Source organism: Nomascus leucogenys, chromosome 13 (genome assembly GCF_006542625.1).
Source record: "Nomascus leucogenys isolate Asia chromosome 13, Asia_NLE_v1, whole genome shotgun sequence".
NCBI lineage: Eukaryota > Metazoa > Chordata > Mammalia > Primates > Hylobatidae > Nomascus > Nomascus leucogenys.
In genome coordinates, this window is record NC_044393.1 from 96202784 (window position 1) to 96229447 (window position 26664).

At 38.6% G+C, this 26664-nt stretch overlaps 1 protein-coding gene across 2 annotated transcripts in view; it reads left to right on the forward strand.

Annotated features, from left to right (window-relative positions):
* CNTNAP2 (contactin associated protein like 2) overlaps positions 1–26664 on the forward strand; it is a 2305108-nt gene that overhangs the window by 1426712 nt on the left and 851732 nt on the right. For both annotated transcript variants that reach the window (XM_030826021.1, XM_030826023.1), the window contains one exon: positions 12938–13057. In XM_030826021.1, coding sequence (XP_030681881.1) covers positions 12938–13057 — 120 coding nt within the window. The remainder of the gene's footprint in view (positions 1–12937; positions 13058–26664) is intronic.

Sequence of the window (26664 nt, forward strand, 5' to 3'; positions counted from 1 at the left end):
TTCTTCCTATCCATGAGGATGAAATGTTTTTCCATTTGTTGATGTCCTGTCTTATTTCCTTAAGCAATGGTTTGTAGTTCTCCTTGAAGAGCTCCTTCACGTCCCTTGTAAGTTGTATTCCTAGGTTTTTATTATCTTTGTAGTAATCGTGAGTGGGAGTTCATTCATGATTTGGCTCTCTGCTTACCTATTGTTGGTGTAAAGGAATTCTTGTGACTTTTGCACATTGATTTTGTATCCTGAGACTTTGCTGAAGTTGCTTATCAGTTCAAGATGTTTTGGGGCTGAGATGATGGGGTTTTCTAATTATAAAATCATGTCATCTGCAAACAGAGACAACTGGACTTCTAACCTGAGGAGCTTTAAGTGACTAGGTCACAGCCATTGTTTGAAGTAAAGGGGAGCTCATATACTTGACAGATATGGTAAGACCAATGCTTCTCATGGCCATCACCCATTGCAAATCCTGCTGAGGTCTATAAAAAGTAGTCACCACAGCAGTTCTGGTATAAGGGGTGAGTCAAGGGATTTGAAGCAGTGGGCTCGATGTGTCTGATACAGTAATATGTAATCTACATAGAGGAGCTAATTATCCACACCATGTCTTCTTTTCTTCCCCCATTTCTTATCACATACACCCTGGAATCAGAGCTATTTATTTAAATAACACAGGCATTATATTTGAATTATTTGGTTGCACATGCTATATAAAGCAATACGTTATTTTTATTAGAATGTCAATGATCAAATAATTGTTTGATAAAAATTTTTCTTTTATGGAAATTTTCCCTGAGGGGGGAATATCACAATTTTCATAGAAGGATTTAGAGGTTGCACTATATAATGAGAAATGAGTACTACAGTTCCTTAGCAAATATGACTTTATTCTTCCACTTTTAACAACATAAATGCCTTGGAAAAAATCACTCAGTTTGATCATGATTGAAATTCCTGGTGGAAAAATATATTTGGGATTTGTTAATTATTTTTCAGTGAGGTTCTCTTTTTTGAGAGAGCTGAGTGATATGGTTTGACTGTGTCCCCACCCAAATCTCACCTTAAATTGTAATAATCCCCATAGGTCAAGGGCAGGGCCAGGTGGAAATGATTGAATCATGGGGTGGTTTCCACCATACTGTTCTTGTGGTAGTGAATAAGTCTCACGAGATCTGATGGTTTTATAAATAGGAGTTCCCCTGCACAATCTCTCTTGCCTGCCACCATGTAAGATGTGCCTTTGCTCTTCCTTCATCTTCCACCATGATTGTGAGGCCTCCCCAGCTACATGGAACTGGGAGTCCATTAAACTATTTCCTTTATAAATTACCCAGTCTCATGTGTCTTTATTAGCAGCATGAGAATGGACTAAATACACTGAGCATGAGTGGAAGAAAGTCTCAAACTGAAGTGAAGAAAAAGGGAAGGGGCTGATGCGGGGAGAGGAGCAGTCCCTCAGCAGCAATGTCAAGTCCATTTGCTTTGCCTCTGGCCACTGAGGAAAGCCAATGCCAGGCAACTGTAGAGCTGGGCCAGCACCTTCTGAAATGACCTTGTTCCCCAAATAACCACAACAGATATTAAATAGCAGGTAAGCTGACAAAGGCAGAAGCGAAAAAAATTTGTTCTGTGAAAATATATGTACTATATGTACATATAGATATAGTATATACATTTGTGTGTGTACTTAAACCACAGTGCTGTAAGAAATCATAAATTTATCTGAAAATACTGGGTAAGGAGATAGTATCCATAAAAAATACTATTCCCATAGAATTTAAATATTCAGTGAGCTTTCAATGACTAACTTACATACACCAGGCACTGTGCTATCAGGTAGGGATGTAGCAAAAATTACGACATGGTTCTTATGTGCATTAAGGTAAACATTATCCAGAAATATGTAGGCTTTCTTGTTTTCTTAAATTAGAAGACAAACAGTATAGGTTTCTTCCGTTAGGTATATCATTATCAGGTACAACTATTCTAGCAGGTGGTAATAAATTGTTTTTCTTCTCATGCTGTCTGCTGTAAATAGGGTCAATAAAGTCAGAATAAAGATCACAAATACTTTCATTACAGTGCAAATAGTTTAATGCAGCAGTTTCTATGTGCCTAGATTGTGGCAGATACTTTAAGATTCTGGAATATTTGAAAATATTATTACTTCTCTGGTCCTTGATTGTGTAAGGAATGCTGAAGTTATTGACTTCTTAATCTCTACTGAAAGGGCTTACTTTGAAGACTAGCAATTTCATTATTTGATTCTGAGATGACTTTAACAGAATCTCAAGCAATGTAAGTCACATTTAGCAATCATAGCAATAGTCTGATATTTTTGAAACCTGTCCTATTATAAAACAAGCCTACATTTATATAATCCTCATATCTCAAAAGAAGTTGGAGAAAGCCACTGTCTGGGAAGTTCCTTATCCTAAACCTAAATCAGATGCTAATATCTTGTTGCTGCTTTGGTTTTTGACAGTAGACTCTCAAGGATGCTAATATCTTGTTGCTGTTTCAGTTTGAAAAAAGACGCTCAACTTGTATTCATCAATGGGTGTTCTCTATTTCCTAACGGGATTATCTATATTTAAATCTTTTAACTCTGACAGAAGAGCTCTGAAATCACCAATAATGTCTTCATTACTACACCGATACTTAAATAATGGACAAGAAATTATAAAGGCTTAGCAAAGACATTTAGATTATTATGGCCTTTTGAAATATGCGCCATAAACTATTAAGATCTTAGAGTGCTTGGCCAAAGTAAAACTTGAATATATCCCATCAAATTCCTCATTTTTATGAGAAAATTTATACTCAGAAAATTTAAGTGGCAAATAATCTAAGTCATATGGACCATAAGTTACAGAACCAAGGCACAAAAAGGAGTTCTGACTCTTGATCTAAAAGTCTTCCCACTGTGTCCTTCTATGGCCTTCAGTTTCGGTCGGTGTATTATGTTTTTTTATTTGAGTTATATGCGAGTGTAAACACAATTCTTTCTGCTATGGGAAACAGCCTGTTTCATTTTCAAATTTCGAAGTTCACATTTTTTAATGGTTTATTTTTTCGTTAAATTTAAGAGGCTTTATTTAACAATTAAAAATCAGTCCTATTGCCTCATTCATTGAATTCAATAAATTACAGTAAAACATTTTAAAGCTGTAAATTAGTACACAAACATAGCTATCTTTTTATTATTTGAATCATAGAACGACTTTACTTAAAATGACTGAAGTTTGCATTTAGAATTAACACTTTTTAATTTAAAAATCTGATTTTTCATTTAACTGTGATTTGTTTAGCTAAAAACAAATGGAGAATTTGAATTTCTTTACTCCATTTTTCTTTCCTCATCACACACACACACACGCACACACACACACACACACACAGATATAAATAAGAAAAATCTACACTTCCAAGAGTCATTTCCTTAGCGAATCACATCCCTCACTTTTCTCCACACTGTCCTTCAACAATGAGAATGAAATATGCCTTCTTCCTCCATGATATCAGTAGAAACAATTCAGCACAATGTTTAAACAAGTGTAAGGACCCTGTAGTCAGAATTCCTGTGTTCAAATCCTGGCTCTGCCTTTTTCTGGGTGGGCAATCTTAGACAAGTAAACTATCAAACAATTGCTTTGAGCAGATGGCAGTGACAGAGCCCTTGGAGAATAGCTCTCTCTCCAGGCCAGCAGAAGAAAAATGACAGTGCAAGACACAGGATAGGACAGTCAAGAGGCAAAAGAAACACAAGAATAAGGGCACAGAAATGAAGAGAAGAATGTTTCCATGAGGAGCCAGCCAACAATGACAATGTCTCCTAAAGTCCTAGAGAATGAGAACGTAGTGAAAGCCCAGAGTAGGTATCAATGACAGTCTTGAAGGTGAGACAGCAGTGATAACACTCTGACTTGAGGGGCTAAGGCGTAAGTGGTGAAGAAGCAGGAGTTCCTCTAGATTGGACAGGGAAACAGGACTAGCATGTAGCACATGTCTACCTGCCCTTGAATCTAAGATCGAGGAGACCACTGCAGATGAATAGAGAAGATGTAGCCAATGGAAAAAAGAGAGGAGGTAAACGGACAAAACCATTAAGTGATCTCAGGACAAGCATGGAATCACATGGTTCTGGGGAGGAACTGTAAGGAAAGGCCTTCTCTTGTCTTCCTTGCAACCTCCTATTCATCCTATAAGACTCAGCATAAAACCACTTCACAAATAAAGTCTTTCCAAACTGTCCTAAATCAACTTCTCCAATTTATTTTTCTAAAGTCTCCGAGTACTTTGTTTGATACTCTTTTATAACGTTTAACAAATTATATATAGTATTATCTTAGTTAACATGCCAGCCCCATATATTACATAGCAAATTCCCCAGAGCTAGGATTTATGATTTTTTTACTTTTTTGTTCCTAGGGCAGGGCATAGTGTTAGATACTACTACCACATTAGTAGGTGTTCATAAAATAATTAGCAATAAGAAAGGGGCTGAGTGTGGTGGCTTACACCTGTAATCCCAGCACTTCGGGAGGGTCAAGGTCAGGAGTAAGAGACCAGCCTGGCCAACATGGTGAAACCCTGTCTGTACTAAAAATACAAAAATTAGCCAGGCATGGTGGCACGTGCCTGTAATCGCAGCTACTGAGGCAGGAGAATCGCTTGAACCCGGGAGGCAGAGGTTTCAGTGAGCTGAGATCGTGTCATTGCACTCCAGCCTAGGCGTCGAGCAAAACTCCATCTCAAAAAGAAAAAGAAAAAGGAAGAAAAGAAAATGAGAGGGAGATGGTTAGAGACGGGAATGGAGACTAAGGAGATGGAGCAACATAAGCAACCTCTATAGGATCTGAGCAAGATGAACTGGATGCTAAGCCTCTTCGTGCAGACCCATTAAATTGAGGAAGCGTGAGTTTGTAGCATGCCTGTTGGATTTCGTAGGCTTTCTCTCCTTCTTAAGAGTTTTCTATAACCTAATCGTAACCCTGAATAAAATACAAGTAGAGTTGTTTAGGTTTAGTCATGAAATACAGGAAAATTTGATATTCTGTGGAGTGCTGGTCAAAGAATACCAAGAATGGATATTGAAGTCAACAGGAAATATGGCAGTCACAGTGATACAGAGACAAAGAGTCCTGGTTTTGTGACTGGCATTGCAATAGTATAGATTTTTTTTTTTTCTTTGAAACAGTGCCTTGGAGCCAATGTAGATTATAGAGGGATTTGGGAAGGATCAAACAAAAGAAAAAATGGGCTGGGTATGGGGAAGTCAGAGAGTAGAAATGAAATAATAAATGTAGATATACTCTGGCTTTCAGAAACTTTTTGAAGGACTTATCAAGTAAAAGAACTACAAGCCGTTGTAATTTCAACAAGAAATTGAAACTTTGTCTTTTTTTAAAAAATCCTAATTTGCTGCCTCCCCTTGAGACTTGGACAGGTAAATAAACCCATTAGGGAGCTATAATGAATAACATCTCATACAGAAATTATATGCAGGGAAAGAGCATGACACAATATTAGCATACAGAATATCTGTTTTAAAATCCACATTCTCTCTACCATCTTCATTTGCTGTGTGCTGATAATGAGACAATGGTTCCTAAGGGAAATAATGTAGTTTACTCAGGGCATTCATTCAAGCTCTAAAAAAAAAAAAATCCAAACAGACAGAGAACATATGAGGTTAATATTCAAGTGTTAATGAGGACTTAGGTATTGTGAAGCTTATATTGTACTAATTAAAAATAATTGCATGGTCCTAGAATTAGAGAGCTTTCACTGAGGAGGGTCTCAAGGTCATTGCCGCCTCTCTGGATTTCCAACTTGGCTGTGCACAAACCTCAGTGGTTACCTTAACAGGAATAATTAGGTTCTGGGCAAACACATTCCTCCAACCAAATTCACTAGAGTCTGTTGAGATAAAAAAAAAAAGTCAGCTTCATCGTTTCTAATGAGAAATACCTCTTTCCAATATAGAAACTTATTTCAGATTATGATCAGAAGGTGGTTTCATGGTTAAAAAGGGAGCAGAATAAGGAGGGCCCCCAGAGACCATCCTACACTGAACAATACCAACCCAGATAAGCCCCATATAAACTATATTGCTGCTATGCCTACGTTTTACATGAAAAGGCTTCTTTATTCATTCAAGGGTAGAAATTCCCAGAAAACCAGCATCTTATAACCTGGTCCCTGCAGCAAGTATGTACAAGTATATAGTAAGCATGTAATCGCCTCTAATATAAAAGAGTGGAAAGGTGAGGGCATTCATAAGCGATTGATTGATACACTAAATGTTATATTACAGCATTTCTTATCAAAATTAGATTTAAAATTATTTCATGCTTTTTCCCAGTTTCATATCAAATCATTAAAATTGAATATTTTTCCCTCTTCTGTACAATCAGGAAGACTGCTTATGATGTTCCGAAGATAACCTTTATGTATGTGTTCAGCTTTGACTTATGAGTGAGTTTTTCACATGGGTTAATACCCAGCCACTTCTAGTGATCCTCATGCTTTTTAAGGTCACAACAGGAAGGATGCATATTTCAAGTTTAATTGTTTCTCTCAAAGCACGAGGAGGAGACAGGGATGGAGAGAGCCTTCCTCAGCTCATCAGCATCATGGAACTCTAGCTCTTCTCCTAGGGAATAGGGCCTCCTTCATGTTTCTCCCCCTACCCTGTCCATTCTTTGATCGATGCTTTATTTCCCAGCAATTCATGCCTGTTACTTGTCTTTACTCTCAAACCTTTTGCTTTTCTGTCTCTGCCAGCGTTTTGGCAATCCTGTATAGGCCTGCGGCCACGTCTGCATGTAAGCAAAGAGCAGAGGCTTTAACAGAATTCCTCTCTCACATCCTCTGCTTGGGCCATGGTGTTTCATGTTCTACTGGTAGACATAACCTTCAAGGCTATGTGGGCCTTTAAAGTCAGTATGAAAATTTGACTTCATTCTTCCATCTTTCTTTATTATTCTGCTTAATATACCTTGTGTTCATCCACAACACTGGAAGCACATTAGTTGCTTAATAAAAGTTATTCTTTAAATAGAGCCATCATTTTTATATAGTTGTGATATTATTTCCATACACTATTTATATAAAATCATATTATATTATATAGTTTTTATATAGTTGTGATAAAAATAATGCTCCCCACCAGAGGTTCATGTCCTAATTCATGGAACCCGTGAATATGTAACTTTATATCGCAAAGACACTTTATACTTGTTAAGAGCCTTGATTTGAGGAGATTATCCCGGATTGTCTGGGTGGCTTTGTGTAATGACAGGGCTCCTTAAAATTGTCAGAGAAAGAGACTATGAAAGCAGAGAGTTGCAGTGACGCAGCAGGAGGAAAATTTCACCTAATTCCTAGCTTTGAAGCTGGGGGACTGGGACGATGAGCCCAGGAATGTGTGTGGCCCCTATAACCTGGAAAAGGCAAAAATATAGATGTCCCCCCTAGAATTTTCAGGAGAAACACAGTGCTACCAACACTTTGAATTTAGCCCAGTGAACCCCATTTCAAACTTCTAACCAGAACTGTATCATTACTATTAACAGTATCATCTCCAGAACTGTGAGATAAATTGGTGTTGTTTTAAGTCACTAAGTGTCTGTCATTTGTTACAGCAGCAAGAGGAAACTGATACAATAGTACTTCATCATTTTCCATGATAAGTAATACACAGACAACATTTATTGTTTAATGAAAATGAATAAGATATTTAGTGGCTGGGTGCAGTGGCCCACACCTGTAATCCCAGCACTTTGGGCGGCTGAGGCAGGTGGGGGTCAGGAGTTTGAGACCAGCTTGGCCAACATGGTGAAACCCCATCTCTACTCAAAATACAAAAATTAGCCAGACATGCTGGCAGGTGCCTATAATCCCAGCCACTTGGGAAGCTGAGGCAGGAGAATCGCTTGAACCCGGGAGGCAGAGGTTGCAATGAGCCGAGATTGCACCACTGCACTCCAGCCTGGGCAACAGAGCCAGACTCCATCTCAAAAGAAAAAAAAAAAGATATTTAGGACTTGTCACTGTCTAAATTTTTGCATGCTTGAAATTCAATCTGGTATGTTCAGTAGTAATATTTCTGAATAGCTGATATTTACTTATGAATATATAGCATGAGAAATTTTACTTGGGACTTGGAGCTGCAACAGAGAAAAATTACTTTACCAATAAATCAATAGACTTGATGAGTCTATTTATTTTGCCATCAACCCAATTACCTTTCTGTCCTTCAGCAGGCTACTGGCAAAACTCAATTATCAAAGATGGCTCAGACCCTTCTGTTTCTTCAGTGGCTGCTGCCTTAGCTCTTGTGTTCTGTCATCTCCTAGGGCTTAATGTGCAAAAATTGTGCAACCCAGCTAGGATTCCACTGGGTGCAGAGCTGATGGGCTGAGGCATGCAGGGTAAATACTGTCATTAGCTCATTCTCTGCATAAAAAATTAAATATACTCAATAACTTCTAGTTTTTGAAGTATCTGATTTTATTTAATCTTCACAATAACTTGGTGAAGAAGGTATTACTATTAGGTTGCTACGAAAGTATTTGCAGTTTTTGCCATGACTTTTCATGGCAAAGCTGCAATTACTTTTGCATCAACTTAATACCTCAATTTTACAGTTGAAAAAACTACGTTAGGGGGAGTATCCAGGTGGTAAATGACAGAAAGGAGATACGAACTAAAATTTCTTAATTCTTTATTCAGATGATAAAACTAATGTGATTTTGCTCTATCAGAGCTATCCTTGTCATTTTACTCCAGTGTCAAAATTCTAGATACATATTTTTAAATGTAGTTTAAAGACAAATTAACATAACATATGCACATTATAAAGTGATATAGGAAATTTAAAAATCTATGAACAGTTTTAAATCACCCACAATATTACTGCTGAAAAATAACACCTCTTACTATTTTGATGTATTTATAAACATTTTTCTGTCTATTTATATATCTCTTTTGACATTATGGTTTTGCGTCCCATTCCATTTTATCATATTTCCAGTGAAGTGAGGTGGCATTCTAACCTTATCATATGTACAATTTTACTGTATCGTGTTTCAGTAACCTACTTTTGATGGATATTTAAATATAAATAAAAATTAGTCTACCTTGAATTTACCTTTTTTCAGGATGAAATCTATGCTTCTCCAAATGCAGTCTGAGGATGGTAGTGCCAGCATCATTTGAGAGCTTGTTATAACTGCAAATTCTCTACTGAGTCCAGGTCTTTGGGGTGAAATCCAGGAATTTCTGTTTTAACAAGCTCTCCAGGTGTTTCACACATGTAGAACTTTGGACTGAAGTGTTTGGTTTTCTGTATGTGTTGATGAGGCAAAGCAGCTTAGGCCTATTGTAGGTGAAAGGCAAGCACAATAATTGTACACTTTGAAGAAAAAGAGATCCTTCCTTTCCTTTCCTTTCCTGTCCTTTCCTTTCCCTTCCTTTCTTCCTTCCTTCCTTCCTTCCTTTCTTTCTTTGAAATGGAGTCTTACTCTGTCACCCAGACTGGAGTGCAGTGGCACAATCTTGTCTCACTGCATCCTTCGCCTCCTGGGTTCAAGCGATTCTCCTGCCTCAGCCTCCCGAGTAGCTGGGACTGCAGGCGTGTGCCACCATGCCCAGCTAATTTTTGTATTTTTAGAAGAGACCAGGTTTCACCATGTTGGCCAGGATGCTCTCAATCTCTTAACCTTCAGCCCACGTTGGCCTCCCAAAGTTCTGGGATTACAGGCGTGAGCCACCATGCCTGGCCTAATATTTTTTTTAAAATGTCTGTAGAGATGGGGTCTCACAATGTTGCCCAGGCTGGTCTCAAACTCCTGGCTTCAGGCATTCCTCCCACCTAAGTCTCCCAAAGTGTTGGGATTACAGGCGTGAGCCACCGTGCCTGGCCTAATTGTTAACTCTGACTGAGAACTTTTGTAGATTGAGAAAGTGGCTGGTGGTATATTGTAGATAAAGGCCACACCAGAAAGGGTGAGTGTGAAGTAAGCAAGCTCCTGTGGGGAATTTGCCTGACCAGAGCACAACATTCACGTTGGCAAGCAGCCGAAGCCGAGAAAGACCTGCTAGGAAAACGCAAGCTCTTGTACACATAGATGAAGATCTGTGATATCATTTATAGATATTGAGGAAACATTACAGATTATTTAACATAAAAGTGATGTTTCATAACTAGACGAACATTGGTTAAAAAGCACACTTTAGTGAGAAGTGAGGAGATATTTGGGTAGAACAACCAATTAATAAGGTGACTGTTATAAACAGGATACCAGGAGAAGGACAATGATAAGGAGTTTTGGCAGAAGAAAAAGACAATGATTTATTACTAAATATTATAATGGAAAAGAAGGGGAATGGTTTCAATGGCAGATTGGCCAGAGGGACTAAGAGGAAAACTAGAATTTGAACCTGACATCCTGGTTTCTCTTGAGCTATACATACCAATTTTAATAATCTGGAGAGAGGTGTAAAAAATTAATAAAACAGTTTTATTTTCAAAGACTGTGAGTTTAGGTTACTCTTAACTCCTCTTTATTCCGAACTACCTACATCTAGTTGGTTTGTATGTCTTGCAGATCTTAAAAAAAAAAAAAAAAAAAAAAAAATCATTTGAGGCCAGGCGCAGTGGCTCACGCATGTAATCCCAGCACTTTGGGAGGCCGAGGCGCGGATCACCTGAGGTCAGGAATTCGAGACCAGCCTGACCAACATGGAGAAACCCCGTCTCCACTAAAAATACTAAATTAGCCGGGCATGGTGGCGGATGCCTGTAATCCCAGCTACCTGGGAGGCTGAAGCAGGAGAATCGCTTGAATCTGGGAGGCAGAGGTTGTGGTGAGCCAAGATCGCGCCATTGCATTCCAGCCCAGGTGACAAGAAACTGCGTCTCAAAAAAAAAAGAAAATTTGAATCAGTTGTATTTACTCTATTCTTTGTCATATTGCTTTAGTTTAAGTACTGGTAATCTTTCAACTGGCAGCCTATAGTTGAAACAGCCTAAATGTTCCTTTTACCTTTTGAATTACTTCCCTAAAACCTATTGCATTGCTACACAGAGTTTTCATTCCGTATAAGTTGATATAAAACCTATATTGACTTATGGCATCTTCCTGCTAAAAGTTTAAAAATACTTTTCCTCTGCTTTTTATTGTACTGTTTTACTTGATATGACATTCTGAATTAGAGCAGCCATGTAGTTTATCATCTGAATGAGACCCTTGGGACATCGAAAGTGGGCATATTAATAATTACACTGGGACAAAAGATGTCTGAGCTTTGCTTAGCTTTCTAGCCCCATCCTTTTCTAAGAGCAGTTCACAAATGAGCCATACCAAAATAATTAGTGAACAAACACTGTTCCGAAGGTCTTCTATCCGTGTTGTTCACAGCTGTATCTGCAATGCCTAGCGCACTGCTCAATGCACCGTAGGTCCTCAATAACTATGTGCAAAAGGACGAAATGAGGGAGGGAGGCATGGAAGAAGAAATGGGTAGATCAAAGAATTTTAGAAAGCTTGAATCTAGTATGCTGTTGTTGAAATGACATAGAGTTGAAGGTCAAACATCCTTGGAAAGAGGAAGGCATAGAAAGCCAAAGGAGGCACAGAGAACTTGGTAGAGGAAGGTTAAAAAAGGTTAAAAAAGGTCCCAGAATCAGACCACCCATGAAACTGACTTTCTGATTCCAACCAGGCTCTAGTGAATTTGACTAGAGAAACAAGTTTTTCCAGAACCTAATTATTCCTGTTAGAGTAACTACTGAGGTTTGTGCCCAGCCAGGCTGGAAATCCAGAGAGGTGGCAGTGACCTTGAGCCCCTCCTCAGTGAAAGCTCTCCAATTCTAGGACCATGCAATTATTTTTAATTAGTACAATATAGGCTTTACAATGTTTTGTAATTTATTTTGTACTATTTTGAAATTTAACACACAACAACCCCTAGTAGTGTAATTCGAGGGCAACTTACCCAAAGACTTCCCTGCTTTTGTATCAGGTAGACATATTTTTACCGAAATATGTTTATCTTAGTTTTGTGAAGAGAACTTTCACATTCTTCATTAATTCCTGGGCAGAGCTGTTTAAAAAAAGTTTTGTCAGTAGCATTTTAGATGTTCTAACTAGAAAGGAGATATGTAAATGTCTGTTTTGTACTTCTGAAAACAGGTGCAGTCTCAGTGAGAAAAAGAAAATTTGTCATGAGCACTGTAATAAAAAGGGAAATAATGAATAAGAACATAATTTAATTACATGAATGTCAGCTTTCTACACAAACTAGATTTGATGTAATTAAAGCACCTGGAACAAATAAAATGAATCAAGGAAATCTCTTTCCTTTTTTTGAGATAAAGATTCAAAATTACATACTATTTATGGACAACTTGTACAAACTATGCAAAAAATAAGTGTGCATGTGAGTGTATGTGTGTGTGTGCACAAGAGAGAGGCAGAGAGAGTGGGGGGTAATTTTTTCCAGCCTCTTAGTTGATAACCAACAAAGCAGCCAATATTTATGAAAATAAAGTTTATTATAGTAAGGGGATAATATCTATAAATAAGTGTAAATTAAGGGGATAATATCTATAAATAAGTATAAATGAAATATTGTTTTCAATGATCATGAGCCCCAGTAAAATAAACATTACATTTGTTTAATGATTGATCGTTTTAGTCTTTTCCTCAACATAAAGTCATACCAGGAGCTTGCTGTCTTTGGTAGGTCAGAAATGCTTACAGAGAAAGAAACAAATCATGAATTTAAATTTAGAGACAAAGAATGCTCTTTCCAGGAAGAACTGCTCCTAACTAGTGGTTTGCTAGCATTGCAATATGCCACTGGGACATTCATCTGGGGAGCCATTTGTTCTGTGCTGTGCTTATGTAGGATATTTTGTTTGTTCTAGCTATCTACGAGCCTTCCTGTGAAGCCTACAAACACCTAGGCCAGACGTCAAATTATTACTGGATAGATCCTGATGGCAGCGGACCTCTGGGGCCTCTGAAAGTTTACTGCAACATGACAGGTAACTGTGTCATATTTACGTTTTATGAAGATGCTTTTCTATATGTCACGAACAAGTAGTTCCACCAATGGTTTGTTTCTTTGGTGCTATGTTTTTATCACAACATTTAATCAGCAACATATTGCTGGATTTGTTAGATGAGATGATGAAATGTATTATTAGAGCAACAAAACATTTTGACACTTGCTTTTCAAAAAGTTTATGTTTGATGTGAACAATTAAGCATCATTTTTTTAAAATCAGCACGTAGGGGGGAAAAAACAGAAAGTAAAGTTGCAAAGTTCAGCCCAAAGAAAGAACTAGTAACCTAGACTAGGGAAATGTAGCATCACTGCTCCAATATTCTCACTGTGCATGCTTAGAGGAAGCTTTTAGATCATGCCAGACCTTCCTTGATTCTCCATAATGATAGAAGAAATCTTTCTAAGTTCTGAAATCCCATTCTGATAATCGCAAAAATTACCTGAAGCTTTTGTAAATATATTTGGGCTTTTCTTCTCGGGAAGAGGACCTAGTTTTTCTCCACTTCCATGTGAAATGAGACTATGGGTTCTTGTTAACTTCCACAACAATGTGTAAAATGTACAGATCTCTAAGATAAGAACAGATTTTCCACCAGACACTTGGCAACGTCTTACGCTTCAAAAATCCAGAGGAAGGTGTGAGGTATGCATTATTTACTGGCTCCAGCAAAAGACCAGCATTTGATGTGAACTCCTGGGCATAAGATGATAAGGGTAATGATAATAAGATGCTACTGATGGTAATTACTGGGTGTGACTGTTTACCGTCTGTCAAGTATCATGACAAATCCTTTAGACAGACACTTGAGTTTACATCTTGGCTTCATTAATCACCACATGTGTAATATTGGGCACTTTAGTAACTTTACTAAATTCAGTAAGCCTCAGAATCTTTATCTGTAAATGAATTAATGAGAATACCCACCTCATAGCATTATTGTATGAATACAGTAAGATAATCTGCATATGGTTCTTAGCTTATTGTCCAACACATGGTAAACCTTCAATAAAAGTTATTGGATGAAAAAATTTAAAGGCTTTGGTAGTTAAATAACTTGTCCATATTAGGCCAGGTGTGGTGGTTCATGCCTCTAATCTCAGCATCTTGGGAGGCCGAGGTGGGCGGATCACGAGGTCAAGAGATCGAGACCATTCTGGCCAACATGATGAAACCCTGTTTCTACTAAAAATCCAAAAATTAGCTGGGCTTGGTGGCACACACATGTAGTCCCAGCTACTCGGGAGGCTAAGGCAGGAGAATCGCTTGATCCCTGGAGGTGGAGGTTGTAGTGAGCCGAGATCATGCCGCTGCACTCCAGCCTGGCAACAGAGCAAGACTCCATCTCAATAAATCAATCAATAAATAAATAAAACTTGCCCATATTATTCAGGCAAGATTCAAATTGAATTGTTTGCAGCCCATGGATCTTCTGGCTATAGTTCAGAACCACTTATAGAGTTTTATTTTGTTTTTGGTTTTGTTTTCTATACAAACTTCTTGGCTCCACCCCTGCAGACTCTGATTCATTATGTCTGAAGCAGAAATCAGATCGTGCAACTAGAACTGAAAACAATGAATGGTACTCTAGGCAAGCAGACACCAGCGGGGAACTCTCACCGGTATCAGGAAGCCAGACATGGTACGGAATGAAAGGGAAAATGATGAGGGCATCAGTGTAGTATGGAAGACATGTGGAGAAGACAATAAAATGGAAGCTGACCAGCCTGGGCAACATAGTGAGACCACATCTCTATTTAGAAAAAGTCCCGGCTACTTGGGAGGCTCAGGTGGAAGGATCCCTTGAGCCCCAGAGGTTCGAGGCTGCAGTGAGTCGTGATCATGTTACTGCACTCCAGTCTAAGAGAATGAGATCTGTTTCATTTTTTTTCAAAATAGAAATAAAAAAATAAAATGGGAGCTAGCATCCCCCTACATTTCTAAATATCCTCTAGAAATTTGGAAGATGCCAGCTCCCAGTTTAATGTTTTTTTTTTCTATTTTGAAAAAGAACTTTAGGCATGTCTCAGAGAAAGAACACACTTACCAGAGAGATTAATCTAAGAGTTCACTGACAACTGGACTTGTCAATGCACTCGAATTCTTTTTTGTATACCTTCATTTTTATCTTATTAGCACTAAAATATTAACCTATGATAACTTGACTTAATTTGTAAGAATCTCGATTCTGGTTTCTCCTAATATATGAAAATATGTAATACAATTAAAGTCTATTCTTAACCTCAAGGGAAATCGGGGCATCGTGGCTTGGACTGGACAATTAAGAATTTATTTTAGTTATTTTCTTAAATTCATCTCAAAGGAAAATTAGAAAAAGAAAACAAAACTATAATATACACAATTCTCATATCAAGGACACACACAACACACAGGACTAGTCTACTCTCAGGAGAGCTTCTCCTGTGCATTGAACCGTTTGCTCAGAAACATATGTCTTATCTTCATCAATATCTCCCTTAAACAGCATGGCTGCAATTTAACTCACCACTTCAGATGACAGCTGAGCTCTAAGGGGCAGAGTACAACTTTTTGCAATTAGAATATTTTTCTTCTATTCATTCAAGATAGTTACAAACATCACTGTGTTCAAGGACCCTTGAAGAATCTTGCCTTACAGGCCAGCAGGCACCTTTCAGTTCTTTGCCACTGACCAACCCTTCCTTTTCCTGGAAAGAATGTGGATTTAACATCATTAAGAAAGCATGATGCCACAAAGCTTGGCTTGGGCTATTCCATTTCCAAGAGATACATGTTAAAGAAGAGGAGGGAGTAACAGCATGAAGTATTCTCCAAAGTCTTGACATGTAACTCTATGTCATGAAAAATTATAAATGCTCCCCTAAACCTGAAGTAGAAAAGGAGGCAAGCACTCAAAAAGGTGAAGAAGAGAAACGAGCCCTACAAATCCCCAGGGCACAAGAGAGATTGGCTCATTCAAAGGACTGAAATCCCAGTGGCTGGAACATAGTGAGCCCAAGAGAATGACTCAAAATAAAGCAGGGGAAAGGTGGGTGGGGGCAGGCCAGAGCAGACCAGCCATAAGGAGTGTAGGGCAGAAAAAAGTTTGCGCTTTTTTTTTATTATTATTTTTCAATTGCAGTGGGTGGTCGTCTATGGAAAGATTTTAAGCAGGAGAATAAGATCTTGATTGCATTCATACATCTACCACTTGGGCTTCTATAAGAGACAGCATGAAAACATTGGGACCAGCTCTGACCCTATTATTGCAAAAGTCCAATGAAGAGATGATGCTCCCTTGAACTAGGGTAGTGATGGTTGAAAGTGATGAGAAATTGATACATTTTTAGATCTGTTTTGAAGGTAGAATTGACAGGATTGGTAAAAGTTTGGATGAGAATGTTTAAAGAGAGACAGTTATCAATACTAACTTCTCAACATATGGACTGAGTAACTGGATGAATTATAGTGCCATTTAGGAGAAGTGGACAATTAAGGGTAAAACAGTTTAAAGGAAGCTCAAGAACTGACTTTTGACCTAATTAAATGTGAAGTGCCATGTGCCATCTAAACTGAGATGCAAATTTTGCCGTTGGGTAAGCCCCAAAAGCCTGATTGGGTTAGAGATATAAATGTGCCAATTATTAGCATATTAATATATGAGAATTGATAATATCATTTGGGGGTTGATGTAACAGAGAAACAGCATCTCAGGAATGAGCTCTTAGAAACTCAGTAGGCGGGACACGATGACTCACGCCTGTAATCCCAGCACTTTGGGAGGCCAAGGCAGGTGGATCACTTGAGCCCAGGAGTTCAAGACCAGCCTTGGCAACATGGTGAGACCCTATCTCTACCAAAAAAAAAAAAAAAAGCAAAAACAAAAACTAGCTGGGCATGGTGGTGCAAACCTGTGGTCCCAGCTACTTAGGAGGCTGAGATGGGAGGACCACTTAAGCCTGGGAGGTCAAGGCTGCAATAAGCCATGATCACACTACTGAATTCCAGCCTGAGTGCCAGAAACCCTGCCAAGAAGAAGAAGGAGGAGGAGGAGGAAGAGGAGGAGGAGGGGTAGAGGGAGAGGGAGGAGGGGAAAGGAAGGGGGGGGGAGGGGGAAGGGGAGAAGAGGGGGAGGGAGGGATGAGGAATTAGTCCATTCTCACACTGCCGTAAAGAACTTCCCTGAGTCCGTTCTCACACTGCTATGAAGAACTTCCCTGAGATTGAGTAATTTATAAAGGAAAGAGGTTTAATTGACTCACAGTTGCTCATGGCTGGGGAAGCCTCAGGAAATTTACAATCAGGGCAGAAGGGGAAGCAGATGCCCTCTTCACAAGGCAGCAGGAGAGAGCATGTGAAGGCAGAATTGTCAAACACTTATAAAACCATTAGATCTCATGAGAACTCACCATCATGAGAAGGGCATGGAGGAAACTGTCCCCATAATCCAATCGCCTCTCACCAGGTCCTTCCCTCAACACTTGCAGATTGTGGGGATTACAATTCAAGATGAGATTCAGACAGGGATTCAGAGCCCAACCATATTACTCAATAATTCAATATAGAGAGATTAGGGTTCTAGTGTTAAAATATTTAATAAGTGTTTGTAAAAATGTACGTAATTGAGGGTAAGTAGAGAAAAAGTGTCTGAGAGCATTTGGGGGGCAAACAGGTCATCTGTGTGGAGGTTAAAATGACTGCTTGGATCCTAGAGAATGATAAAAAGACTTGGAGAATGAAGAGCAACTTGGCATCCATGCACACATATACAGTGGATGTGGTGGTGCCACAGACTTATGGCAAATAATAGCCACTAGAATGCGGGGAACGTGGTATGGCCAGGAATGATGAACCTTCTAAGGATGCTGCATAGACAGCATAGGGGAACGATAGATTGAGCTACATCCTAGGCAATTAGGGGGTGTTCTAAATGACAGCATTTCAAGCACTGCATAGGACACCAGCAAAATCTTCCACGAAATGGCTGACTCATGAGCTGAGTCTTGAAGAACAAGTGGGTGTTATGAGGCTGAGAAATCAGGAGAAGGAAAAATAGGTCAACTTATAAAATACTTTGTGTAGGATGCAAAGCAGTTGAAACTTTGTCCTGAGGTGAAAGCAAGCAATGGATGGTTTCAAGCAAAAGAGTAATTTAATCAGGCATTGTATATTAAAAGCATCACTTTGACAGCAATGAATAATATTCTCCAAAGGATGCCCAGAGATAAGGCAGGGACACAAGTTTGAAAGCCCCCGTAGTAATGCAGGAGTTGAAAATGGAGATTTAAAATAGTGGCAATAAAGTAAAAGAGGAGGAGATTTATTTGATGGGTATTTAAGAAGATGAGTTGGCCAGACTGTTCCTGATGAGACAGAGAAAGTTGAAAATGGTAACCCCATGACATGGAGTACAGAGAAGCAGAGGAAAGCTAGGAAAAGGGTAAGATTCTATGTTGCTTTGGGTCCCTGTAATTCAACCAGGTAAAGTTGTCCTACAGGCAGATGCTACACAAAGTAACTGTAGGACCTTGAACACATTTAAAAAAACAAAAATCTTTGGCCGGGCATGGCGGCTCATGCCTGTAATCCCGGCACTTTGGGAGGCCAAGGTGGGTGGATCACCTGAGGTCAGGAGTTCGAGACCAGCCTGACCAACATGGCGAAACACTTTCTCTACTAAAAATACAAAAATTAGCTGGATGTGGTGGTGCACACCTGTAGTCCCAGCTACACAGGAGGCTGAGACAAGAGAATCACTTAAACCTGCAGGGCAGAGGTTGCAGTGAGCCAAGATTGTGCCACTGCATAGCAGCCTGGGCAACACAGTGAGACTCCGTCTCAAAAAATAAATAAATAAATATAAAATAAAAAAATCTTTGTCTCAGGTTTCTTGTAAATAAAGTGCAGGAACTGGAATAAGTTGATATCTACGCTGCCTTTCCTTCAAAAAAGAGGAAAATATTTCTATTGTTACCATGAGACATGAAAAAAAATCACTGCTCGCAGTCAAATAATTTAGACAGAAGCTTCTTATCTCAAACAACCTTGAATTTGCTATTTCTTGGCTAAGTTTGACATAAGTTGACTCTCTTCATTTTTTTATCATAAGGCGGTAGTTCTACTATGTAATTCTTCTGACTGTCTGCAGCTCAAAGCTACATCTTTTGGAAATTTGGAAATTAGGGAGTGTCCTAAATTATAGAGCATTTCTAGTGCTGCACAGTTGATGACATTGAGGAGAGAAGATTTTTCACTGAATCCTTTGTAGAAAAATTTATCACCCTGTGAAAGCCAAAGCCTGGTTTCTTTTTTTAGATCTTAGGGCACATGATAAAATGTGATCATTGTTAGCCTTGCCTTCCTTCTCCATTTTTATGCTCCCTTTGAAAATTTGGTGTTAAAACTTTTGTGAATATAAGCTATCTTACGTTTTCAGTATCAGCTTCTTTTAATTGTATATTTATTTCTAACATTTCAGCTTTTCACTTCCATTTTCTTCAGGTGTTACCATCATCCTCTCCCTAGAAACCCTGAACCTTTGTATTTAAAGGTTCCTCCTGCTTTCATTTAGTTCTTTCTGCTAGATGATTAATAGTAACAATAGTAAATAATGCTAGATCCAGCCATTATTCTTGGAACTTTACTGTCTATCCTTAAACCTAAGACAATACTTTTCTTCATCTTCTATCCTCTAACTCATTTTCTCTATAACTCTCTTTGCATTCATCTTTTTTCTTAATTTAAGTAAGCATCTGTGCTCTAGTGCATGAAGTTTAAAGTCCAAATAAAGTACTCCTCTTGCATTCTTCCTGGCCCTGGTTTTGTAGTTTTATCAAAAAGCCATTAAGCTTGTTTACATAATTTGTGCTTTATAAAGCCCCAGGATTTAGCTGATCAAATTCTATTATCCTCTATAATAGTAAAAGCTGTTCATGTCTTTTTAATCTAGTATTTATAGAGAGCTTGTAACTGAAGTTTCTAAGCGCTTGCACTCAGTATCGTATTTACTATTATGCTTCTCACAAGTTCTACAAGTACGGTGTGGGCAGGAGGAAATGGGTCACTGAGGTGGCGGACTTGGGCTCCAGGGGAGAGTATCATAAACCCATCCACCTCCACCTCCCCGTGTCCACAGAGCAAAACAGTTTCTATCCTATAGTATAGTCATGCACCACATAACATTTCAGTCAACAACAGACTACATCTAGAATGGTGATCCTATAAGATTATAATGGTGTATGTTTACTGTACCTTTTCTCTGTGTAGATAGGTTATATACACAGACACCATTCTGTTACAGTTGTCCACGGTATTCAGTACAGTAACATGCTGTACAGGTTTGTAGCCTAGGAGCAACAGGCTTTACCATACAGCCCAGGTGTGTAGTGGGTTATGCCACTGAGATTTGTGTAAGTACACTCTATGAGGTTCACATAATGACCAAATCACCTAATGACACATTTCTCAGAACCTATGCCTTAAGTGACACATGACTGTACTCTTTTCCTTAGCAGTTTACAGTCATACAAATTTAGTATCCACAGTTTCTGTGTGTCAAGGCACAGGTGACCTGGGCCAACAGCTCAGAGTCTTACGAGGCTGAGACCAAGGTGTTACCCAGGGCTTGGGTTTTACCAGAGACTTCGGATCTTCTTGGAAGTTTATTCAAGTGTTGAGAGATTCATTTCCTTGTGGTTTAAAGACTGACGTCTCCTATTCTTACTGTCTGTTGGCCCCAGATTGCTCTCAGCTCCCGGAAGCCGCTCCCAGCTCCCTGCCTTGTGGCTCTGCCTGTCCGGGAGGAGCTCTCTGACTGGCTTTCCAGCACTGACCTGACTTGGTCGTCACTCAGGATAATTACCCATTTGATTAACTCTAACTCACCAGTTTACTGCCCTTAATTACACCTGCAAAATGTCTTCATCTTTTCCATATAAAGAAGCCCAGTCCCATTAGTGACACCCCATCATATTTGCTGGCCCCACCCCCAGTCTAGGAGAGGGTATTATGCCTGGTATACCCACCAGGTGGCTGGAATCTTGAAGACCATTTTAGAATTCTGTTTAGCATGCTTACCTATGTGCCTCTGTAAATTATTCATAATTCCAACAATCTTTATTTTTACCTCTTGAATAACAACAGTGCCATATTTAGATTATAAAATCTTAGGCTTTACTGTTAATAGTCTTATAGTTGTGACATATTGTTTGGTAAAAACTTTGACAATAAAGATAAGCAAAAATAAAAATTGCTTGTCAACCAGAAATGACAATTACTAACACATTAGTCACTGTGTGATAAAGATTGTATATTTTATACAGGTACCTGCATATATAATTGAGGGCAAAACTAAATGCCAGGCACATTTTTAAAGTATCACATGCATTAACTCATCCAATAACTCATGACAACCTCACAGGGGGGGTAATACTGTTGTTCTCCCATTTTTTGATGATAAAACTAGAGCTCAGAGAAATTAAGTACTGGGCCACACGTGTAGTAAATAATGAAGCTTGACTTTTTAGCCAGGCTTGTGTGTTCAGAGCTAGTTTGTAGTTACCGTGTGTATGTGTGTGTGCACACAAGTTCACACACATATAGGAACAGCACTCCTCATTTTAGGTTCTGCAGTACGATTTGCAATATGATTGCTGAAATGAGCATTTTTTACTCAAATCTCTTCACTATCATTAAAACTTTCTTACACAGCTCTGATTCATTATCTGTGGTTTGGATGGCATTTTTGTTATAAACAATTTACTTCTTAATTATCTAACTAATGCCTTGGGGTTTTTAATCAGAGGACACATTTTAAATGAAATCAATATATAAATCATTATAGGTAATTAGTATCATTTTTAGTTCTTAATTCAACTACAAGTATTTTCTCTAATTTTCTAAGAGCTTTACATAATTTGTATATTTCCTGTCTACCTAGGTTTATCATCCCTTAAGGTTTGAGCCCAGCTTTCAGAATAACTTAAACTCTATCCCCAACATCTAGTTAATTTTTCAATGTAAAGTCTTAAACTGAATCTAACAAAATCTTGTTTGAATATGCAACAGGACTGAATGGAATTGTACTGGATATCATCTGTAACAACGATTGTAGTGTCTCATTCTTCCCCTTTTAGAGAGGAGATCATGTAGAAACGAGGACACGCAGAGCTCTCCTATTCTATATTAGGGCTTATTAACGTTCATAAATTGGGTACTACCAAGCTTCTAACCCCTTCATTTTCCGATATATCATAACTATTTCTCTGATGTGTGCACTGGCTTCCTCCATTATTTTCCCTCTACTCATTTTTCTTTCTTTCTCATCAAAGCCATTTTCTCTCCTCTTTCTGTCTCCTAACCTAGTTTACCTCCTCTGTGGTTAACCCACTCAGAGAATAGCTGTCCTTTATGTCTCCTTTCAGACACATCTTCTCCTCTTTGTCGACCTGTCACAGGCTGTCTTTGTTATAAACCTTTGTAATCACTCAGCAACTCCTGCTTCACGCATTCAGCTATTTCAGTTCTTCACAATCAGTATAAATCTTTGAATTCAATTCTGCTCATGCAGCTTCAATTGAAAATCTCAGAACCAACTCACTGATCAAACACAGTCTGTAAAGGACTCTTCTCCGTAACTGATTACCCACTCCCAAAGACTCCCTTCTGGATTCAGCCTCATTCCAGGGACAGCTTCTGCCTGCCAAGCTTTCTTTGCAATCTCGTCTTCATTGTGTGTCAGCCATAGTGATAGGTTAATACTATAGAAGTTCTCAAATGGTTTTCAAACTTTAAAAAAAAAAAAAAAAGGAGAGGAAAACCATGAGATCCAGTGAGGCCTACACCACAGGAGAGGACCCGGAAAGGGGGTACAAGACCCCAGGTGAAATCAAGATGAAGTGGCTTTAGATACACAACAGGTCACTCAGCCCTTCTGAGGTCTCCAAAATCGTACTCTCTATGCAAATGCTCTTCCTTCAATTATTTTCATGTAACCTGACAAAACAATATCTTATAGACACTGCTTGATTTTGTGCTTTTAAAAGCACTGCCTTTGTTATGCAATTTCTCTGCTCAAAATCCGAGAAAGACTTCACAATGTGAATGGCTAGGGACTGTTGTTTGATTATCTCTGGCACTTGGAATCTGAAACTCTTGCCTAGTCTCCAGTAATCAGCTATTCAAACAGGATGGGAAACACACACACACACACACACACACACACACACACACACACACGTCGGGAAATTCAATTAAAATCAACTCATTGCTTTGCAATCAAAAATCAAAAACCACAGGAATAATCTCATATTTTTTTTTAACTAGGAATTTCTCTCTTCCGGCTAAACTTAAAGCCAATAATAACTGTGTTTCTGTTTCTCCAAACTTTAGGTTTTTCCAATTTGTGGATCACCTTTTATTTCTTCTGAGGATGTCAAGTTTCATATTGGAATGTCCCTGGAAATTTTAGAAAGAAAATCTCATATAGCAGCTAATCTCTCTTTTTATCTTGTGTCTTTGTCTAGTCACCACAACCAAGAAAGTTAAATAGTAAACTGCACCAATATTATATGTTGCCCAAACTGGAAAATATTTAAAGTTTTATTTCCTGGACCTGACTTAACCTAGAGGCCCTAAAACTTATCAGTGCCCCACATAAATAATTGCTGCATAAAAGTACTTGTATCATTAATGAAGAATGAAAATACAACTTTGGAAAAAAATATCCATGTGGATGAAGTTGTCAAAAAATCTGTTTGCCGCATTTACGTACAGACAGATTCATTAGGATTGAACTCTTCACGTAATTATTAATCTCATGTTCGGTTTTTGTTTTTTTTTTGAGAAGGAGTCTTGCTCTGTCGCCCAGGCTGGAGTGCAGTGGCGCAATTTCGGCTCACTGCAAGCTCCGCCTCCCGGGTTCACGCCATTCTCCTGCCTCAGCCTCTCCGAGTAGCTGGGACTACAGGCGCCCGCCACCACGCCTGGCTAATTTTTTGTATTTTTAGTAGAGACAGGGTTTCACCGCGGTCTCGATCTCCTGACCTCGTGATCCGCCCGCCTTGGCCTCCCAAAGTGCTGGGATTACAAGGGTGAGCCACTGCACCCAGCCCTCATGTTCGGTTTTTACTCAGATTTCTGAACAAAATCAGCATTAAAAATGAGACTACGCAAAAACTTGCTATATCATTCACTTTATCATCATTACTGTTATTACTCATGTTTTGCTTTTATGTGCATCCATGTTATTCTATCTTCACTGGACCCCTATTTGTCCTTCTGTTTCTAAGCTCACTTAGTGTAGCTCTAGGTTTCAGGGCTAGGACAAGGCAGCATAATTTTGAGAGCCGAAATGAATGCCTTCGCTGCTCTGGGTAGCAGGGCATGGAGGACAGAGCGGGAAGTTTTTTAGTGCATTGTAGAATCTGATATCTTTTTGGTCTCGGGTTTTAAAAGACTATAAAATAATATTGAGCATCTTGCTGACATTTCACTTTGCTCTAACATGAGGTGTTCACTCTCCATATCTGGGGTATACCATCATCATGGACTTCATCTTCACCATGTCCGTGTTTATTTATCCAAGAATGTCTTCATCCCCCCTATATTGGAATTCATTATTTTTATATAATGTCTTCTTCATTTTAATTTTACTTCCTAATGTGGGTATAGCACATCCCCTCCCTGGTAGCTTCCTGATCCTTTAGTACAACCTACTTCTTTTCTGAAAGTTAGAAGAATCTTCTTTTTGTTCCAGATGTTCTGAAATTTCAAAACAACGTGACTTGGAATAGGTCAGTTTTCATGTATTTGCTGCGTGTTCACTTTAACATTGGCAGCTCATGTTCTTAACTTTATTTATGTTTGTGATTCTATCTCTAATGATTTATCTGTATTCTCTTTCTAGAATGCTTTTCATTGTGGTTTTAAATCAGAGGTCTTTTTCCTTCTTGAAAATTTCCTTTTTTAATGGTGTTCTATTATTGCTTTATGAATGCAATACCTTTTTTGTATCCCAAGGATAATAAAACATCTTTTTTTCCCTTCTTTCTTAGTTTTCTCTAAGTTACTTGATTCTGTTCATTTTTTGCTGACCTTCACAGCTTTCCTCATATTCGTGATTATTATTAGCTGTGTGTTTATTATTAGGGGTGGAGGGTCTTATTGACTTGGAGCTTTCCTCTGTGTTAGAGTAACGATTGTGTCCTGGCTTACACAGTACAGTCCCGTTTTACCCCCCTTTCCCTGATGTCCTTGTGAATAGCTCTTCCTTTTATTCTCAGTAGTGTCCTCATTTGGATGATAAATTATTTGATCACCTTACTGCACAGGAAGCTGAGTGTTCCCATTTTTGGACTCTCACCTGTTGTCAGCATTTTTTTTTTCATTTTCTTTTTATTAGTCAGATACTGTAAGGATACATTTTAAAATTTCTTTCCTGGAGGTTTCTGATCTGGTTGCCAACAATCTTGGAACTATTTGGGGAAAGAGGTCCAAGGGCATGAACATTCAGTATTTGGTACAAGCGTAGACAATCTCCATTTTCTGTGTAGTTTCCACATCCTTTGTTATACTTGGTTCTTCTCAATGCAGGGATTCTTTTAGAAAGTAAACCTCCAGTTGTCTACCAGAGTGAAAGAGGAGTAGTCAATCAGCCACAAGGCCTAGGAGACCTAGGGATCTACTATCTGTCAAACAGCCTTAATCCAGTTCCCCTTACTTTATTAATTACTGAATCTTTTATGGATTCATGGTCGAAAGTTGGGCTGGTTCTCATCTTTCCAGACTTTAAGATTCAGCATTCTACTAAGTCCGTGAGCACATATTCATTTGCTTTCCATTCTCCAAAATTGTATTGCTAATATTGATTCATATTCTCCTGGTCTTTGTGGGAAATATGTGTGTGTGTGTGTGTGTGTGTGTGTGTGTGTGTGTGTGTGTATTCCCTAGCTTTAGGAGTATGCGTGTGTGTGTGTGTGTGTGTGTATTCCCTAGCTTTAGGGGTATATATGTGTGTGTGTGTGTGTGTGTATGTGAGAGACTGTGTGTGTATTCCCTAGCTTTAGGGGTATGTGTGCATGTGTGTGTGTGTGTGAGTGTGTGTATTCCCTAGCTTTAGGGGTGTATATATGTGTGTGTGTGTATTCCCTAGCTTTAGGGGTATATACCTGTGGGGGTGTGTGTGTGTGTGAATTCCCTAGCTTTAGGGGATTTAGAAGGCATAAAAGTTAAATGCCAGTGTGCCAGTGTTTACTCACCATCCTAACCAAGGTGCACCTTCTTTATTTTTAATTCTGTAATTTAATGTCATAAAACCAAATAGTGCAAATACATGTTTCAAAACATGTAGTTTAAAATGTATGAAAATCTCCAAATTTTAATGTAAATTAATAAATTTTCCTTTTTGGTTAAGGAGTGTCATAATTCTTAAAGTGTTTATTATTGATTATCTGCTGTATGAGGTAATATGATAAATTATTTCATCTATTGTGTTTCATTTATTCTTCACAATAACCCTGAAAAGTATTAGGGTCCCAATTTTGAGATATGGAAACTGAAACACAAACAGATATTAACATTCTCTATAACACGATTTACAAAAGGCTGTT